This window comes from Geotrypetes seraphini, chromosome 18, assembly GCF_902459505.1.
Source record: "Geotrypetes seraphini chromosome 18, aGeoSer1.1, whole genome shotgun sequence".
Classification (NCBI taxonomy): domain Eukaryota; kingdom Metazoa; phylum Chordata; class Amphibia; order Gymnophiona; family Dermophiidae; genus Geotrypetes; species Geotrypetes seraphini.
In genome coordinates, this window is record NC_047101.1 from 39,889,504 (window position 1) to 39,911,347 (window position 21,844).

The 21,844-nt window shown below is 41.2% G+C and overlaps 1 protein-coding gene across 1 annotated transcript in view; it reads left to right on the forward strand.

Annotated features, from left to right (window-relative positions):
* LOC117351862 overlaps positions 1 to 20,983 on the forward strand; it is a 279,785-nt gene extending 258,802 nt beyond the window's left edge. Inside the window, exon 7 of the mRNA XM_033927710.1 lies at positions 18,581 to 20,983. Coding sequence (XP_033783601.1) covers positions 18,581 to 18,807 — 227 coding nt within the window. The 3' untranslated portion in view covers positions 18,808 to 20,983. The remainder of the gene's footprint in view (positions 1 to 18,580) is intronic.
* The last annotated feature ends 861 nt before the right edge of the window (positions 20,984 to 21,844 follow it).

Here is a 21,844-nt window from a genome sequence, read left to right on the forward strand (position 1 = left end):
TTCCGAATGTTTAACTTAATCTGCATATATCTCAAAAGAAAGAAAGAAACAGGAAATATATATATATATAAATTTTCAGCACTTACTAATGAAAAACCACTATAGGTGAATCCCAGGCACACAAAAAATACACCTAAATCTAAGGAATTATCTAATATTTGAATAACGCTATAATTCTTAGACATACCTATTTAAATCGGCCTTGATTTTAACGAGGAAAAACCTACAGGTTAAAAGACACAGCGTGACTGAGTCTAATCTGAAGCCGTCTTAAAGAAACTGCTTGTACTCAGAGTTTAAATATGAAGGCATCTGAGGTCATATCCGGAAACAACAGCACTACTCAACTTAAGATTTTAATTAGACAACGGGGCTGATGTCATATCCGGGGCTTACCACTATTTGGAAAGCAAGATTATTTCAGATGGTAATATAAATACAAGCTAGCCAGTTCTAATGGTAATGTTAACTTAAATAAAAGCTTGCCAGTTAATGGCTATATTTAAGCCAGATGGTTGTAGGCTGTGTAAACGATCTATCCACCGTTGTTCTAAACGTAACAATTTATTACCCCTATCCCCCCCTCTTATAGATGCCGGTATTGAATCAATGATCATACATTTTAATTCTGTGAAAATATGATTATGTTCTAGGCAGTGGGCAACCAATGGTGCCTCTTTCCTTTTAAGTTTTAGACAGGATTTATGTTCTGCCATACGAATATTGAACTGCCTAGTTGTTTTACCTACATAGATCTTATTGCAGGGACAAATAATAGAATACACAACATAGTTTGATCTACAGGTAGTAATATATTTTAACCAGTATTTCCTATGATCTAAAGGATTTTCAAAGAATGTACCTTGGATATTTAATGGACAAATCTGACATCTCCCACAACTAGAGTGGGATCCAGACGTATTATATGGATTATTCTGTACTAAATCTGGTTGTAGTCTCAAAGATAGGTTTAGCCAGGGTTTCTGACTTCTCAGTAGTAAGCTGAGGGTAGATTCATAAGAACATAAGAAGTTGCCTCCGCTGGGTCAGACTAGGGGCCATCGCGCCCAGCAGTCCACTCCCGCAGCGGCCCATCAGGTCCGTGACCTGTAAGTGATCCTTTGGCTAAAACCTTACAATCCTCATTATTCTTCTATCTATACCCTTTTATGAACCAATCTCTACCTCTATCTATATCCCTCAATCGCCATATAATAATAATAATAATAATAATAATTTTATTCTTATATACTGCCAAAGCCATGGAAGTTCCTTCAGGAACTTGTCCAATCCCTCTTTGAATCCCCTTAATGTACTCTGTCCTATCACAGCTTCCGGAAGCGCATTCCAAGTGTCCACCACCCTCTGAGTGAAGAAAAATTTCCTAGCATTGGTTCTAAACCTGTCCCCAGGGCCGCCATCAGAAATTTCTGGCCCCTTACTGAGCAATCCTATTGGGCCCCCCCACGCACCCCTTCCCCCCTTTTGTCCGGGGGGGTGCTATCAGGAAATCGGCAGGGGACAAAAAAAAGTATGACAGCAGTGTTTATTGTTTATTGTTGTGCACAGCAGAAGCATAATACAGGAATTTGTGTTATGGTGGCCTAGGACCAATGTTTCCTCTAAGGATTGATGAGGTGTGTGCAAAAAAAAATATGCATGAGCGACAAGTTACATACTCCACAAATTTATGAGCAGGCACGGAGGACGCATTTTTAAACAAATGTAGGTTAACCTTGTACTCCTTATGTAATTTTAATCATCTATGGATATGTTTGTATGTTTATTGTTCAAATGGTTTTATTTATTTCCCCAAATTTATTTTTGTTATACTCATTGAAAATATTTGATATTGCGTTTAAATCAAAATCTCAATAAACTTGAAACTTGAAACGAGTGACCGTGAGATTGTGGGAGGGTTAAATACTCAAAGCTTAGAAGAATAACAATTTACTTAAAGTTTTTGCTACGCCAGCTTTCTGGTATCTTTACATACAGTGGCGTACCTAGCATATGTAACACCCGGGGCCCATCATTTTTTGGCACCCCCCCCCCCCATCTGTAAGAAAAACATGATTTTTAGTAACAAACCACATGTCACACATGAGTACCTAGGAAAAGGCAGCATCTTACATATTGCAGTGAGCAGTACATCAATACACCCATTGTAAAACTAAACAAGCCAGACCAGCACAGATCAATCCTACATCGTCAATCCTAACAGAAAACCATGTCTTTCAAACACAAAGAACACAGAAAACACCTTCGCCTAGTATGGAATATGTCATCACAAACGAACCCCTCCCCCTTTTACAAAACTGTAGTGTGGATTTTAGCCACGGTGGTAACAGCCCTGACGCTCATAGAATTCTGAGCATCAGAGCTGCTACCACCACGGCTGGCACTAAAAAACGCTCCACTGTTTTGTAAAAGGGGGGATAAAATAGAAATACACAGTTTCAACGCTCTAGCTCAGAGATGCCCAAACTTTTTGGGCTTGCGAGCTACTTTAAAATGACCAAGTCAAAATGGTCTACCAAAAATAAAATAAAAAAAACACAAAGCACACTATACGCTGAGAAAATGTTAATTATCATTCCTATTCTGGGTTTTTTCAAAGAGGTCAAGGCAGATGACTCTAGGCATTATCACCTTAGTAACAACCATACAAAAATAGACAAATATACCCCCCATCCTTTTTATTAAACCACAATAGCAGTTTTTAGCGCAGGGAACTGTGCTAAATGCCCAGCGCTGCTCTCGACGCTCATAGGCTCCCTGCACTAAAAAACACTATTGCGATTTAGTAAAAGGGGGCCATAGTGCAAAATATAGACAGCATATATAAATTCAGACACATTTTGATCACTAAATTGAAAATAAAATCTTTTTCCTACTTTTGTTTGGTAATTTCATCTGGTTGCACTTTATTCTTCTGACTGTGCATCCAATATTTCTTCCCTTCTTTCAGCCTCCTGTATGCTTCCTCTCCTCCAGACCTCATTCCCTCCCTCAACTTTTTCTTTCTTTCTCTATGTCTGTCTTTCTCTGATTCTGTGCCCCATTTTTTTTGCTTTATTTCTGGTTCCCTGCCCCCCCCCCCTTCTTTCTTTCTTCCTTCCTTCCTCCGTGCCCCATTTTTTGCTTTTTTTTCTGCCTCCCTGTCCCCCCCCCCTTCTTTCTTTCTTCCTTCCTGCCTCCCCCATGCCACCACCGCCGCGGAATAGGGAACAGGCTGAAATCTCCCTGCTTCTCTTCTGCACTGGGCCGATCAACTCTCGCCACCCGACGTCAATTCTAATGTCGGAAAGGACGTTCCGGGCAGCCAGGCAGCGATTGGCTAGCCAGAACGTCCTCTCGACGTCAGAATTGACGTCGGGCCGCCGCGAGAGTTGGTCGGCCCAGCAGGGAAGAGAAGCAGGGAGATCAAAAACACGGTGCCGGCCTGATCCCTGATGGCAGCAGTGAGAAGGGAAGGGAAGCAGGTTGGGCACCACTGCTCTAGACGAGCCGCGAGCTGCACGCTAAGGAGAACAGTTGACCGCCCCCCCTTGGTACGCCACTGAAGCAGCAGCGTGTCTGGCCGGCTCATTCGTTCAAAGCCACGGGTGGCAGCTCCTTGCGAGATCCGCGCCTGCGTCTGAAGCCTCTCTGATGTTGTGACATCAGAGAGGCTTCCGATGCAGGAGTGGATAGCGCAAGGAGCTGCCAACCCGCAGCTTTGAACGAATGAGCTGGCTGCTGCTCCAAAAGGAAGAGAATGATCGCCTCCAGACCACGGGCCACAAATAAAACCTGGAGAGCCACACGCAGGCCGCGTGTTTGAGACCGCTGCCTTAGAGGGAACACTGCCTAGGACCCTGGGGGAGCCCGGGCCCCCTGTCACCTCCGGGCCCCTGAATGCAGGACTGGTAGTACTGCCCTGATGGCGGCCCTGCCTGTCCCCTTTCAATTTCTCTGAGTGCCCCCTTGTTCTTGTAGTTCCCAATAGGCTGAAGAATCTGTCCCTCTCCACCTTCTCTATGCCCTTCATGATCTTGTAAGTCTCTATCATGTCTCCTCTGAGTCTCCGCTTCTCCAGGGAAAAGAGCCCCAGCCTTTCCAACCTGTCTGCGTATGAAAAGTTTTCCATACCTTTTATCATTCTTGTCGCTCTTCTCTGAACCCTCTCAAGTATCTCCATGTCCTTCTTTAGGTACGGCAACCAATATTGGACACAGTATTCCAGATGTGGTCGCACCATCGCGCGATACAGCGGCATGATGACTTCCTTCGTTCTGGTTGTAATGCCCTTCTTAATAATACCCAACATTCTGTTTGCCTTCTTTGAGGCTGCTGCACATTGTGCCGTTGACTTCATTGTTGTGTCCACCAGCACACCCAAGTCTTTTTCAAGGTTACTTCCCTCTAGTACTAATCCCCCCCTTTGGTAGCTGAACATTGGGTTCTTTTTTCATAGGTGCATGACCTTGCATTTCCCTACATTGAAGCTCATCTGCCATTTATTCGCCTACTCCTCCAGTTTGTTCAGGTCCTTTTGTAGGTCCTCACATTCTTCCACAATTCTAACCCTGCTACAGAGTTTAATGTCATCCGCAAATTTTATAACTTCACATTTCATCCCCGTTTCTAGGTCATTAATAAATACATTGAACAGCAGCGGTTCGAGTATTATGCTACATTAAAATACATTTCTAGACCGCAATACCTTCCAGATCAATGTGATTCACATCATCAAGAGACTATACATCACAGTAAATTCAATAATATCATATTCCTTACTTTCCTATGAATTTTATAAAAAAAAGATGTCTGTAATAGTTTTTGGAAATGCATATATGAAATCGAAGAAACAAACAAAATACGTACTAGTTCCGAATCCCAACTAAGAGCCTGATATGCAATTGTTTGATGCAAAAAATGTCTTGTAAAGACATCCTCTTACTGGAGGGAACACAATGAAGTTATCCTTAGTGGACAAACCACCTTAAAAAATGTAAATTGTTCTAGTAAATAACCAGGTGCCTGACCATATAACAGAGCAGTGGGTCCATTCTACAGTGTATGTTCATATAGTGCATTTTAGATAATGGAAGATCAGGGCACTTGAGGGATTTATTGCAGCTACTTAAGTGTTCATTTATTGATGTTTTGTTTGGGGGTTTTTTGGCTCTTTTTTTTTAATGTGATTAGCTTAATCAGAACCAATTTTATTGGACTACAGTACCATGAGCCTTCATTCAGTCCTTCATTCACTCCCCCTCCATCCATTTTCTGTTCCCCTCTTAATATATTTAGTCAAGTCACTCTTGTATTTATTTGGATTTAGTTCACATCTTCATAGACATAGCTCAAGGTGAATTATTTCCCAGTACCTAGAGGACTCACAGTCTAAGGGGACAAGTCAATGATTTGTAGCCTAAATATAGGTGCATTTAATAATCATGCTTGTTGAACTACAGCGCAAAGCTGCTCTGGCGCGTTGAAACTTCAGCATGACAGCCTTCACCAGGCCAATAGCAACCATAAGCTGATGTGCCTAAGTGCACCTTGTAATGTCTGCATCTGATAGTTTCAAGTTTATTAAAATTTTGATAAAATGCTAATCATAAATTCTAAGCGTTTTTACAATTTAAAAAAAAGGAACCATTTATCATACTAATTAATGACTGGACAAGACATGACAGATGTAAAATAAGACAAGAGGAAAGAGGGGGCAGCTATTATGTAAAAGAAAAGGTGAAGATATAAGGTAAAAACAGAAAAGCAGTGAAGCAGATCAAGTTGGGAATTGATCAGGGCATTTGCATTCATACTATTCTATAAGGCAGTGGTTCTCAACCTTTCTTCAGTCTGGACACACCTGACAAACAATATTCATAAAACAAACATCTTATTTTAAAGATAAGTGCTGTGATTATTCACATTAAGAGTGCAGATTACATTAAATCACATATTACAGGAGGTTTTTGTTTCTTGACCAATGTTGGGTTAAAAGCACAACAGAGTGATTTTTTACTGTGTAGCCTGTCCTACTCTGAGGTCTCTTTTTCCTCCTTGTATAGTTGTAAGTTGGGTCCTAGGAGTCACGTTTGATGTTTGTTTAAGAACATAAGAATAGCCTTAATGAGTCAGACCAATGGTCCATCAAGCCCAGTAGCCCATTCTCATGGTGGCCAATCCAGGTCACTAATACCTGGCTAAAACCCAAAGAGTAGCAACATTCCATGCTACCGATCCAGGGCAAGCAGTGGCTTCCCCCATGTCTTTCTCAATAACAGACTATGGACTTTTCCTTCAGGAACTTGTCCAAACCTTTCTTCAAACCAGCTACGCTATCTGCTCTTACCACATCCTCTGGCAACACGTTCTAGAGCTTAACTATTCTCCGAGTGCAAAAAAAAATTTCCTTCTATTAGTTTTAAAAGTATTTCCCTGTAACTTCGTCGCGTGTCCCCTAGTCTTTGCAATTTTTGACGGAGCAAAAAATCGATCCACTTATACCCGTTCTACTCCACTCAGGATTTTGTAGACTTCAATCCTATCTCCCCTCAGCCATCTCTTTTCCAAGCTGAAGAGCCCTAACCGTTTTAGTCTTTCCTCATACGAGAGAAGTTCTATCCCCTTTACGATCTTGGTCGCTCTTCTTTGAACGTTTTCTAGCATTACTATATCTTTCTTGAGATAAGGAGACCAGAACTGAATGCAGTACTCCAAATGAGGTTGCACCATGAAGCGATACAGGGGCATTATGACATTCTTAGTCTTGTTAGCCATCCCTTTTTTAATAATTCCCAGCATTGTGTTTGCATTTTTAGCCGCCGCCGCACATTGGGCAGAAGGTTTCATCGTATTGTCTACAATGATACCCTTGTCTTCAATTTAGGTTTAATAGACTCCTCTCTGCTCCTCCCCCTGCCTCTTCCCATTCCTCTCCTCCACACGCGCTCTTCCTTCTCTTCCCCCATACCTCTAGTTGAAATTGGTGTTTACGGCAGTCAACAACATGCTCTTTGTGACACCGTCAGCTCTCCCACTGATGTCACTTCCGGGTGCCACGCACAGGAAGTGATGTCAGAGGGAGAGCCGACCAGGTCCGTCATCCCCTCTATAGTCCCCTACCCCCTCTTCAGCCCCCTGTAATTCCCTACATGAGCATTAAATTCAGACTCCCCTTTTTGTCCTATGTGATTCTGCCTCATCAGCCGACCCCCCTCTAATTTCCTTCACGAGCACTAAGTTCTGACTCTCCCTTTTGTCCTGTGTGCCTGTCATAATTAAATTGTGGGCCATCTCTTGCATATCCAATGTATAGTGCTGCGTGCGTCTGGTAGAGCTATAGAAAAAATAAATTATTGTTATTGTCGTTAAGTACTGACACTTCTACTTATAAGGTGCTGTTTTTGTAGTTCACATGTCAAAATGCTGACACTTGTACATGTCAAGTGATGTTTCACAGCTCACATGTGTAAGTACCACCGCTTGCATGTGTAAGCTGGTAGTTTGCAGCTCACACATGTAATGCTGATGCTTGTACATGTAAGCTTGTGTTTCACAGCTTACACGCGTGTCAGCATTTACACGTGTGTCAGACGTTTTGCATACCTATACATGTGAATGCTGCTCATTGCATACAAAGGCCACATTCTGTATTTAGTTTAGAAAGTAAACAACAGATTCGCTTAATTCCTCCAGATTAAGGGCTGGCGAAAACGAGCACTTTTTAATAACCTCTGTGTGTCAGAGAACAGCGGTAAATTCTCTTGTGAAAATATTTGGTCCTACTATTTTCCCACCCTTTCAGACATTTTAGGGCACTAATGTTCTTAATCGAGTTCTTTCATTGAAAACAAAAGGAACGTTCCATCGCCTTCCAATCGGTCTGCTCATTGAACTTTTTCATGTTAAAATCTGCCTTAAGCAATCAGTAGGAATGTGAGGCTTGTTTCAGCAGAAGGAAAATAATTGATTCTGAAACCGTTTCAACCCTTTTCTTTCTATCCATTTAGTTATTAACGGAAAAATGGGGTCTTTCAACCTGAAAAAAAAAAAAGAAACTGATGCACAGAACAGATTGTGTTAAATAAGCAAATTCCATATCCTCAAGTTTGGAGAAAGTCATAGGCCTCCCTTTCAGTTTATACTTAAAGTGACAGAAAACGTTCCAAACATCTTTGAAACCAAACAGACCTGATAATATCAACAGAGTTCTGTGACATATTATAAACCAAATGATCTTTTATATATTTCTGTGCTCGCTCAGTACTCTATTAGAAAATAATTTACCGAGTCCTATTTATTAAATGGCATTAATGACTTAACATATGTATTAAATGTATGTCTTAGCACACACTAAAATACATACATTTAAAGATATGTTCATAATAACATGAATATTTGCCTATTAATACATATATTTGTATTAAAATTTGAATGAGCTGCTTAATACCACAAAATATGCTACTCAGTCCACTGCAATTTTATGACAAAGAGCCTTTCCATGTCTGTTATGTTTTGAGAGACCAGTATACTAAACAGTATTTGTATAAGGTTAAATCAAAATGTAAAGGCAAAATGCATTTAATAGTTTTAATAGAAGTAACTGTGAGCAATTGAACATGTCACTTTTCTACATAGACCCCCATGCAAGATAAAGCATTTGTTGTATCGTTAACTAGCTTCTGCATTCCTGCAGAGAAGTTTTTTGGATGCTCCCAGCTTGTTGGATCTCAGGATTGATAGATTTGAATTATGTATTGATTGGTGACTATGAGTCACTATTAATGTTTATGGAAAGGTGAATTTAATCAGAGATTGCAGATAAAGTATGATGTTAAGGTTATGCTGTGAGTAGGATGCAGTGACGTAGCCAGACAGTGAATTTTGGGCAAGCCTTGGCCCAAAGTGTGGGGTCTGAACCTAAAGTGGGCATCTCTCTCTCTTTCCCTCTTCCCCCCCCAACCCACCGCAGCCCATGCATCCTCTCTCTTTCCCTCCCTCCATACCCCATCCCTCCCTCTTGGTTGTATCTACCCAGATGCAACAAAACCTGAACAACTGTGTGATCTCTCTTTCCCTCCCTCCCAGCCCCCATGAAGCATGCCATTGAGCCCTGCCTGTCCCTCATCTCCGGAGCTGGAACTGCGGTAGGCAGGAGTCACCCTTCCCCAGAGGCGGAGTGCTGGATTGTATGGAGGCACGGTGCTGCTGCACGCATGGCTGCCACTGCAGCCTGGCCCAGATATAGTATCTGAGCTGCTGCAACAAGCTCTTCCGCAACCTGCACTGCACATGCGAGTGCTGGGCTGTTATTCACCACACGCTCGCCATGCCACCGCAGCAGAGACTAAGCCTTCTTCAAAATTGTAGGCACCTACCAAGTTAGGCTCCTACCACCTAATTAATTTTAATTTAAGCTAATTATGAAATGCTAATTGTCGATAAAATATATTGGTGAGGGCTTTGCACTATTGACATGTTCTGTGGATTATTGTATATCCCTTATGTGTTGGATTGTGCTTTGCTGTTGGAGAAGGATTTTATGCATGTCGTGGACCGCCAGAATAATTAACAAACTGATTCTGGAATTGATCAAACAACTATGTCACTCAAAGCCCAAATGATGAAGTTACAACTGTCTTATTTTGGTCATACTGTCAAAAGAGAAAGATCATTGGAGAAGGACATCGTGTTTGGGAAGACTGAAGGAACCAGGCGAAGAGAGCGACCTGCATCAGATGGCTGAACACGTTGAAAACAACCATGGGGATGATGCTGGAGGACCTTGCCGAACTGGCACAAAACGGATTTCTTTATAGATCTGTAATTCATTGAGTCACTAGGATTCAAGCATGAGACAATTTCACATTTAAAAAAAAAATTGGCAATCATCGGCACTGATTATGGTTTTTAAATAATTAAGGTAGATACCTAGATCGGCTAGGCATCTTTTATAGAATCAAGTTTCAAGTTTAAGTTTATTAATATTTGTTATCCCACATCAAACTTCAAAGAGGCGTACAAAAATAAAAATATAAAATCTGGGTTGTACATACTGATTACGATAATAGACATACATTTTCAATAATGGACGAACATTACCGGACAAAGGTTAGGGGGTAGAAATACAATGTCAGATAAGTACATTAGAAAGGGAATTTCATCTGTGTAGTGTATGGTATTTAAAGACTATAAATTAAAAGCATCTTTGAATAAGAAGGTCTTTAAATTCGCTTTAAATCTGTGAACACATAGAAAACAATGGACAGCTGAAGGCGAGCCAACACGGCTTCTGCAAGGGAAGGTCGTGCCTCACAAACTTATTGTACTTCTTTGAGGAAATAAGCAGCCAGATGGATAAAGGGGAATCCATGGACATCATTTACCTTGACTTCCAAAAAGCCTTCGACAAGGTACCCCACGAAAGGCTGCTTAAGAAGCTGTGGAACCACGGGGTGCAAGGGAATGTCCACTGATGGATCAAAAACTGGCTGGCAGGCAGGAAACAGAGGGTTGGAGTAAAGGGCCACTACTCAGACTGGCAATGGGTCACGAGCGGAGTTCCGCAGGGGTCGGTGCTGGGACCACTCCTGTTCAATATATTTATTAACGACCTGGAGGCGGGAACGAAATGTGAGGTTATAAAATTTGCGGATGACACCAAACTCTGCAGCAAGGTTAGAACCGTGGAAGACTGCGAGGACCTGCAAAGGGACCTAACGATACTGGAAGAGTGGGCAAAAAAGTGGCAAATGAGCTTTAACATAGAGAAATGCAAGGTCATGCATGTAGGGAAAAAGAATCCGATGTTCAGCTACAAAATGGGGGGATCGCTGCTAGGGGTAAGTAACCTTGAAAGAGACCTGGGGGTGATGGTAGACACAACATTGAAGGCGTCAGCACAATGCGCGACGGCCTCAAGGAAAGTAAACCAAATGTTGGGTATCATTAAGAAGGGTATCACTGCCAGGACGAAGGAAGTCATCCTGCTGCTGTATCGTGCAATGGTGCGCCCACATCTGGAGTACTGTGTCCAATACTGGTCGCCGTACCTCAAGAAGGATATGGCAGTACTTGAGGGAGTCCAGAGAAGGGCGACTAAACTGATAAAGGATATGGAAAACTTCTCATATGCTGATAGATTGAAAAAGCTGGGGCTATTCTCCCTGGAAAAGCGGAGACTTAGAGAAGACATGATAGAAACCTTCAAAATCCTGAAGGGCATAGAAAAGGTAGACAGGGACAGATTTTTCACAATATGGGGAAACACAAGTACAAGAGGGCACTCGGAGAAATTAAAAGGGGGCAGTTTTAGAACAAACGCTAGGAAGTTCTTTTTTACCCAGAGGGTGGTGGACACATGGAACGCGCTTCCGGAGGCCGTGATAGGCCAGACTACGTTACAGGGCTTCAAAGAAGGTTTGGATAGGTTCCTAGAGGATAAGGGGATTTAGGGGTACAGATAGGAGTTGAGCGAGGTTATAGGAATAGTCAGGGACCACTGCACAGGTGATAGGCCTGAGGGGCCGCCGCGGGAGCAGACCGCTGGGCAGGATGGACCTCTGGTCTGACCCAGCGGAGACAAATTCTTATGTTCTTATTCCCAGAAATGGGTTGGTGTAGAGTTCCATAATTGGGGGCAGTTACTGAGAATATTGATTATTTGGTGTAATGATGGTATTACTAAAAGGTGTTGATTGTGCTGGAAGGGGTATAAGGGATGAGTAGCCTATCAATGAATTCTGGAGTGCGATAAATTCTGGTTTTAAATGTTAGCAGCAAGATTTTATGTTATTCTATAAGAAATTGGCAACCAATGTGCTGAATCAAGACCTTGCTACCCAGTAAAAGCTTCATTAGCTTAGTAAAAGGGCCTCAATGTTAGGGGCATAAATCCCTAGAATATTAGGCCCATGATATCTTTCACAAAACTGAATGAAACTTTTGAGATGAAGAGCAAACTACTGAATGTCCTTTATCTCAGAAAACCGTATTACATCAAATCCTTTCCAAATTGAACTTTCAGTCGACTCTGATCAGAGGATCAGTGCTGGGACAGTAATCTGGACACAGCTGAGCTGTACAGAGTTGCAAAATTACAGAGGCTATTGAGGAACAAATGTCATGTTGAGGGGGGGAGAAGGCTCCAGCCGAATAGTGTCTCCCAGGCCTACCACCGAATGCATGCTGCAATTTCCCCCCTGCATTCAAGTGAGCTAATGCTACAGTCATACTTACTGTGACCTTTCAAAAAAATCCATTTGTATCCACTCAAAAATGCGTCCGCTCTCACAATGAGGTTATTCTGCTGTTCTGCAAAGTCAGCTCTTGTGTCTGAGACTAACATTCTTGAATCAATAAAAATGCAGAAGGTATTTCAACCTTCGTGTGGCTACATTGCAGCTGCCTGGACACTTTAAAAGGTGAAATGTAATAGCTGTACACTAGAAAGAGATCTTTGATGTCTTAATGCAGAGCAGATGTTTTCTCCGACTCCACCAGCGTCTTTGTCACCCACATGCACAGTCACTGCCAACACCTCACTGTGTCACAGCAAAATTCTAATCTTTGGTTGACCTGGGGTTGCTGTTTTTTGAGTTTGATCCTTCTCAGGCATTTTTCTTTCCGACGGTGTTATTTTTCTTTGAGAAACCGAGTTAAAATGCAAAAATTAAATAGCTCTGTTCATGGAAACTGAACTTTTTCATATATAGTACATTTAAGGGTCCTTTTACTAAGGCGTGCTAGCCGATTTAGGGCGCGCTAAATCGGCTAGGAAAAGAGGGGGTTAATAATGTAGAGTTATATTTGGCATTTGCACAAGGTGAATATTCTGGCATAAAGTGATTGTACAGATGAAGTTACTCTACATTAGAAACAAGGAAATTAGGGAGTGGTGAACCTGGAAGAGCTTGGGTTCTGCGTTTATATTTCCGTTATATAGATCAAATGTTCTTGGGACGTAAAATACTTGTATTTTTGGTGTTGGATTGTCCTATCCAGATCCACACAAAGAGAAGAAAGGGGTTTTTTTGGCCTTTAAACCCATATTTTGGCACTGGGAGGGACATTTGTCCTTCAATTTTCTTATAAATCAGTGGTCTCAAACTCGCGGCCCGAGAGCCACATGTGGCCCACCAGGTCCTATTTTGAGGCCCTCGGTATGTTTATCATAATCACAAAAGTAAAATAAAACAGTTTCTTGATCATATGTCTCTTTAGCTATAAATGACAATATTATTATTAAGACTTGGCCAAAAGGAAAGGGTTCATGATAGAGACTTATAAAATCATGAAAGGCATAGAGAAGGTGGAGATGGACAGATTCTTTAGACTAGCAGGGACAACTAAAACAAGAGGTCATTCAGAAAAACTGAGAGGAGACAGATTCATAACGAATGCAAGGAAGTTCTTCTTCACTCAACGGGTGGTAGACACCTGGAACGCGCTTCCCGGAGAGGTGATAAGACAGAGTACAATTCTGGGGTTCAAAAAGGGACTGGATGACTTCCTGGAAGCGAAGGGGATAACAGGGTACAGATAGAGGTTTACCTTACAGGACATTGAGTGAATAGGGTATGGATATTTTAGGTTAGGTAGGGAACACTTTCAGGTCATGGACCTGGGGGGCCGCCGCGGGAGCGGACTGCCGGGCACGATGGACCCCTGGTCTGACCCGGCAGAGGCAATGCTTATGTGCTTATGTGCTTTATGCTTATGCTTTATGTGCTTTAATATGACATTAACTATGCTTATGTGCTTTAATATGACATTAACTATTTTGCTAGGTCTCCATTGGGTCCTATTAAAAGTGGTGTTTTTAAAAAATTTGTTTCCTATTATTATGTCCTCACCCATTCGGTAACTGATGTGAAGTAATCTGCCATTATGTTGTGAGTTCATCTGCTTGGAACTGCTCTGGAATAGATTTCCTATTACTTAGGTCCCTTTTACAAAGCTGTGGTAGTGATGCTTTTGTGGTAAATGCACCAAAGCCCGTTCAATTCCTATGGGCTTCGGGGCATTTACTGTGGGAGCATCATTACTGTGGTTTTGTAAAAGAGGCCCTTAGTTTTTTCCTATTTTTAATTGAAGACTGCTCCTGTCTTATCCCATTTTTCCTTTTCTTGCTCCTTCTAAGGGTCCTTTTTTTCCTTAAAATGTAGTATATTTACACTTACCCCCTCTTTTATGAAACTGCGCTAGCAGTTTCTAGCGTGGGGAGCTGCAATGAATGGCCCACGCTGCTCCCGACGCTCATAGAGTTCCTATGAGCATCGGGAGCAGCGCGGCTCTCTGTGCTAAAAACTTCTAGTGTAGTTTAATAGAAGAGGGGGGTTTATATTCTTGTGATTAATTTCCTTTATTTTTTCTTGCTGATGATTTTCTTTGAACTGTAGTGTATTTCTGTATCAACTATACAGTATAGTTGTATTATTGTCAAATTGAATAAATTTAAAAAATTTTTAAAAAAGAAAAATAGGGAATGGGTCCTGCCCACCTAAAGCACACTGAGCAGGCTGTTCCCAGATTTTTAGCAGCACTTCATCACTCTGTGTGCTTAGAACTTAAGAGTTTCCATACTGGGACAGACTGAAGGTCCATCAAGCCCAGTATCCTGTTTCTAACAGATCACAAGTACCTGACAAGATCCTAAGGAGAAAAAACAGATTTTATGTTGCTTATCCTAGAGAAAACAGGAGGTCCAACCTTGTCTGCAGTGAAAAACCAACCAGAAGCAAACAAACCAAAACTGCAGGCATGTACACGATGCAGGCAAATTTTATTGTGACAAATAAATTATATCTAAAAACCTTTTTACCAAGCAAGGGACCCAACACGGTCCGTGTTTCGGACAACCTTCATCAGGGGTCCTATTAAGTACAAAATACAATATTAAAATTATTATAAAAAATGTAAATGCGATCACCATGCTTCTATATATAGTATATTTTATATAATAGTTTACATCACATTTACATTTTTTATAATAATTTTAATATTGTATTTTGTACTTAATAGGACCCCTGATGAAGGTTGTCCGAAACACGGACCGTGTTGGGTCCCTTGCTTGGTAAAAAGGTTTTTAGATATAATTTATTTGTCACAATAAAATTTGCCTGCATCGTGTACATGCCATGTTGCTTATCCTAGCAATAAGCAATGGATTTTCCTAAGCCATCTTAATAATGGCTTATAGACTTTTCTTTGAGGAAATAATCCAAACCCGTTTGACAACTTGCTAAGCTAAACCGCTTTCATCACAATGTTTAATTACCTGTTGAATGGCGTTGTCTGTGGCATTGTCTGATTAGTGCAAGGGCCATATTCAGTGCCAGTCCCCATATCAGATCGGACTGCTTTTAATTTGTCCAGTTAGTTATGTGGATACTGGCACTAAATATGAGCAGGTGTACCCACAAAACTTCTGGGTCCGCTGAAAATCCAGTGCCAATGCCCAGATTTGCTTGCCATTGATTAAGCATGTCTAATACAGCTGTGACTATTACATTACATTAATGACTTCTGTTCCGCCCAGTTCTGGGCAGATTACAAAAGAAACAGCTGGACATTTCCAGGAGAATTACAATTTAGGGTTTAGGATACTGAAAAGATGACTGGGCTATTCCAGTAAATATACAATTTGGGAAGCAGTTCACATGCTTGAGGCTTTGAAAAGAAAGAGTAATTGGAGATGAGGAGAGGTTTTGGGGGGGAATTAGCAGCTTTAAAACCACTGCCTGCCACAGACTGAATATCACCCCCTATATATTGAAAAATATTTCTTATACTCCATTACAAAAACTAGTAAATCTAATCTCAACATTATGAGAGCAGTTTTATTCAGCATGTTTTGCATGTAAACTATTTTTCACACAGAAATAGGCCTTTTTTTAAATTATGTGGTTGCATATATACATAAAAAGTAGACACACCGAGAGGATCATGCTTTCATGTTTATTATATAAATGTTTTCCTTATGATAATTGCCCCTTGAGATCCTGTTTTCTTGGACAAGTGATATATTATGCTAGTAAAAATGTATTAAATCTCAATAAAAAGAACATTTTAAAAAAAAAGTAGACACAGGAGGGCCAACAATTAAAAGCATATACAGTAAAACCTTGGATTGCAAGTAACTTGGGGCTCCTTTAACAAAGGTGTGCTAGCATTTTTAGCGCACGCACCGGATTAGCGCGTGCTACCTGAAAAACTACTGCCTGCTCAAGAGGAGGCGGTTAGCGGCTAGCGCGTGCTAAAACTGCTACCACGCCTTTGTAAAAGGAGCCCTTGGTTTGCAAGACAAGCAAAACATTTGATTCAATTTTAACTTGATATACAAGCAAGGTCTTGCAATACAAGTACATACAGTATACACGCGCCACATCATCACAACTGAGCCAATGGTTCTTCTCTCTCTGACGCTGCAAGAGTGTATTGACTGTTCTAAACGAGCGAGGTCTTGCAATATGAGTGCATACAGTATACACGCGTCACATCATCACAACTGAGTCGATGGTTCTCTCTCTCTGATCCTGAAGGAGTGTAGTCAAATTCAAGTTTATTCAAATTTGATAGTTTAAAATCAACAATAAAACACAAATCAAAACAAAAAAAGGGGAGAAAAAAAAATTAAACCATAAACACTTAAACGTAAGACAAAGACATACGAGTAGACAATGACTAACTGGAACAAGAGGAAAAAAGGGGAGGAGCTACAATATTAATATAGGAAAGAACAAAAGGAGGGGAAAAGCCAGAAGGTCGGCCGAAAAGGCCGAGCTAACGAAATCTTAAAACATCCTTAGAAGGACGATTATACATCAAAAGCGTCTTTAAAAGAAATGTTTTAAAACTGGGTCTGAAGTTATCTAGTGATGTAATCTCTCTTAAGTGCTTTGGAGCTGTGTTCCAAAGCGAGGGAGTAGTTCTCATGGTGTTGATATATTGTAGTGAGGGGATTGAAGGCAAATTTAGAGGATCAGAGGGAGCTCTGTGAGGAATGGGGAATCAAAAGTCTATTAATGAATTCAGGCTGACCTGTGGCTCATGCTTTGAATGTCAACAACATGATCTTATTAAGTGACTGTTCTAAACAAGCAAGGTCTTGCAATACGAGTACTTACAATATTTTCCATTCAAGTTTTGGGGTTGTGGAGTTTCCATTATTTCTTATGGGGAAATTTGCTTTGATATACGAGTGTTTTGGATTACAAGCATGTTTTCGGAACGAATTATGCTTGCAAACCAAGGTTTTTTTGTACTAGGGAAGGTTAGAAAAACCTGTTACCAAGATAAATGCCACAGAGAGAGAAATTGAGCACCACTATCTGGCAATGCCACGGAATATCTTTATGGTGTTTACCTTGGAATTATCCAGGACGATGCTGGAGCTCAGACTCTTTATCTGGACAACGATGATGTTCATTTCTGCTATCTGAATAACTAAGGATAGTAAAGGCTGCTCAGCCTGTGGACCAGGTGAGGCACTAACCCAGGGTGCTGATAGAGGGCGCCAAAATCCCAATCCAGTCTGCCTTCAGAATTCTAGAGGGATAGGTGCAGGATGGGATTTTGCCACCCTTTGTGATCAGTGCCTCACCTGGCCCAGCAAGAGGGGGAAAGTTGAGGGGAGGAGAATCACAGGTAAAAGGCAGAATTGGGGGAGGGGGGGAGCAAAGAGTGAGATACCACATTGCAAGGGGTGGGGCCACAAATGCAAAAGATGGCTCAGGGCACTACAGTCCCTTGAGCCAGCCCAAGTTATGTTAAGTGTCCTGATGCTGCTGTCCAGATGTTGTTGACTGTGGCAGGCGGCATTTCAAAGCGCATTGACTATACCCTTAATTTTTATGTAAATCACTTCAAAATTATTTATAAGCGTTTTATCAAATGTTTAATAAAACTTGGCACAGGGTCAGAATTTAGCCAGCCACTTAGCCTACTGTCTCCCACTGAATGTCCATCTCGCAAGATTGGCTGGTGACTGGCTCTGTCATGTGAAATAGCCAGTCACTGCCAATGTTCAGCAGCTGACCAGCTAAGGCTAATGCCTAGATAGAACCACCTAAAAAGCAGCTCTGTCTTTTGCTGTTTTTCCTTGGGCAGCTAAGTTTGAGGCGGCAAACTTTGACCAGATATTCAATGCTAGTGGCTGGACATGGCCCCAGCATTGCATATCTGGGATTACCACGGACCCCTGGAGGTAGCCGGGCTGCCTTCCGTAGTCTGTTAAAAGATATCACGAATGTACTCTGTCATATCAGGCAGCTCATTGGGATAAAGATTTTAAGCAACTACTCTTATTATCTACGTATGTCATACCTGGAGTTCAGAAGGCATTTGAAGACTTATCTATTCTCTAGATTTGGGGGTAATTAATTTTCTTCAGAGTTCTATTTGTAATAAAGGTTAATCTTTTGTACACCGCATAGATACTTACGGTTATGCGATCTATAAGTTGATGTTATGTTATGTTTATAAAAATGCAAAGACTCCAAAAATGTAATTACAATTGTCTGACTTTGCAATGTACTGACAATAAAACGATTTCCCCATTTTCCCCTTTCTGGTGATGTAGAAGCAGCAGATGGGAATTCCACCATGGGAGGAGGTGCAGGCACCATGGGTCTTAGCACCAGATACGGACCCCAGTTCACCTTGCAGCATGTCCCCGATTACCGGCAGAACGTCTATATTCCCGGCAACACAGCGACTCTCACCAACTCCGCAGGGAAGCGCGACGGGAAGGTATCTACTTCCTCCGGAGGAAACAAGAAGAAGTCTGGGAAAAAGGAGAAAAAATAAAATGGATGTGCACTAGGGTAGCTTAGACCTACAGGGCAGAATACTTCCAGCACCACCACCCGCTCAAGTCAAACCCTAGGGCATAGGCTGAACGTCAAGTTAGAAATTTTGAAAATGCTATAGAACAAAATAAGAAGAGTGAGCATCATCATTTGAGCTACTAGTGGATAATTCTACTATTAGACCTCATGATGAAATATAAAGAACCCGGAAAAAGGAAATAAGTGCCCTGTTAATATTCACTAATCTTTTCTACTAGTAATTAAATGTGGGAGAAAGTGAAATGCATTGAAAATCTATTTGGACTGAGTTTGCTCCAAGTTGGTCAGTGATATACAGTCATACATAAGACATCGTAGCTCTGTGCAGTGTAAATAATTCTTCGGTGGTAATTTATAATTTATAAGCTTTTGATCATTCACACAAAAAATGCCAGACTTTTAACAGTCCACGTTGCAAATTTTAGTTGCTAATTGTTTGTTAGAAATCAAGCCTCACCCTAATAACTTTCATTATTATAAGTTGGGGAGGTGAGAATCAAGAACTGTGGTTTGCTGTTTGTTATATCTACTGAACAATTCTTAAGGGGCAAAGATGCATTTTAGAAATGACACTATGGCCTGAAACATGGAACAATAAATAGTTTGTCAGTGTAACTGGAAAGATGGTAAAAAAAAAAAAATCCAAAAGACATCCCAATTCGGATTGTACAGAACTGTAAGTAGTGATTATGTAATGCTGAAGAACAAGTGTTTATAATGATATTCAATGAATGTGTTTCCCTAACCTTACAAATGTAGGAAGTGTTATTTCTTCTCCCCCCCCCCCCCCCCCCCCCCCCGTTGCAAGAAAGCAGCTATGCATCTCTTGAATAATGGAACGGCTTTATGTCCCTACTGGAATGGACAAAGGTGTGTGGGGAGGGTTTATGTTTCAGTCTACTTGTACAGATTGGGAACAGTGTATGTCACATCTCTGCACATCAAACTGCATGCATGATATTCACATGAGGTCACCCACAAAAGTGCAAACTCCACGAATTACAGACGTGTAATTGCATGCAAACCAGCATGGGGAATTTTCATCTTGTACATAGAATGTCAGACAAGAGAGTCTCTCGGTTGAGGGTTGCACAGCCTAGAAACAGCCGGGTTCAGAAATGAATGGTACAAAGAGGGAAGAAAAGAATGACGTGTCATAGTCATGAACTCAGGTAAGGCTTCAGGCCACGCTATTTCAAACTGGTTACTGAATAGTTGACCATTGATTTGATAGAATTAATTACCATGAATTTAAGGGCTAGGCCTCAATGTCATTGATTAGACTGGACTGGGTTTTTGATCTGTATTCAGAGACAATTAAGGAATGTACAACTGGACAGAAACGAATGGGCCAATTAGTTGCATTCAAACAGGAAATGGGCCAAAGGGAGCGAAGCATATGCCGCTGGGTGTCCATTTACTAAACAAGGTCGGCAGGGTGTAATGTGTTTATAAACACTCTAGTTCCCTGCCTCCAGGACAGATACTCATTCTAATAACAAAAAAACTTAAAAGAAGATTCCTCCCCCCCAAAAAGTGGGTGCCTGCCCTCCGATGCAGGTCAGAAAGAGAAATGCAACCTACCAGGGCGGGAAGGTCCACGTCCTAGAATTGATTAATGTGAAAAAGAGGGAGCAGGGCTAATCAAGTCATGAATGTTTTGCTTAGACGGATCCCTTGGGTTTAATGCTACTCAATTTGCCAGAGAGCTGCTTTGGTCTTGAGCAGCCCAGCCGATGGAAGTATTCACTCAAGCATTCTGCACTAATCTTTGCTTCACTATGCCACTGTCGTCTCTCTCTGTAAAGAGAGTCAGAATCCGTCTGTGGGAAGACTGTGTACTGAACCAAGTCGCCCTTCTCTGGTGACTGATAGAAACCGTTTACATGGCTTGTAGGGCTTATAAATAAGGCAGTTATGTGAACCTTTTGGGCTCTTTCCTTTCTAACAAGACATGCGAATTAGAGATTATTGTGTAGTAATGAGGTGATTCTTTTCTTAGTAACTAATTTGTGGCCATCAGTACTTCAATAATTTTGTATTTTTTTTGTGTGTTTGGTTTGTGATATAAGTGTAAGCTGAAACTGAATTATCGTTTCCATTTGTCCGATACTGAATAAAACTTATATATTATATATATGCTCATACCCTTCTTATATCCATATAGACCAATGTCATTGTGTTACATGCAAGTTTTATACTCTAATATTTATATTCCTTTTTTTTTTTTTTTTCTTTAAGAAAATAAATAATAAAATGTTTTCTTCTGACCAGAGTGTAATGGCTGTTCCTTAGATAGAAAGCAGTTGTTTGTCTGGATGGATTTTCATGAACGCGTGTTTCATATTTTCTAGGACGACATCTCCTTATTTAGCTTTCCCCATAGACTAATAATTCTTTTTGTGTGATTTTAGTCCAGGATGATTCACAAATTATTTGATCTTAAGGGGGCTGTTTATTTGTTTTCAGCAGGGAGCGGTTTGCTATTTTGAGATGACATGTGTTTTAATTTCCTGAGAGCCCCAAGGGTTGGGGGAATGCGGGTCCTCAGTCCTAGGCATGATGAGAGAACACTGTGCCTGCATTTGAACGGCGTAATCGGATTTATTAGCATGAAACGTAACATTCACTAAGACTGCCGCAGGGAGCTGGGAGGACTGCAGATGTACGGTTCAAAGCTGAGCTCATACTTATAAGCAAAAGGGGGAGGGGTAAAGACAAAAGGAGAGAGTCAGATAAGTGGCCTCAGTCTTGAATGGGAACTTGTGATTTGCAAAGGAAAATGACAACGATGAACAGAATGAATCCCTTATTGCAGCCATTTTTAATACCCTGTCACAAGTCAGTAATTTATTAATTCATTGCGGGGAAAAAAAATAGATAATGCTGCATTTGTGGGGTGGGAATGGGTGTAGGAGTGTGTGTGTATGTGTGTTTGGGGTAGTTAAGAAAAGGGGTAATATGTTATAAATCAACCCTAGAAAGATGTTGAAATA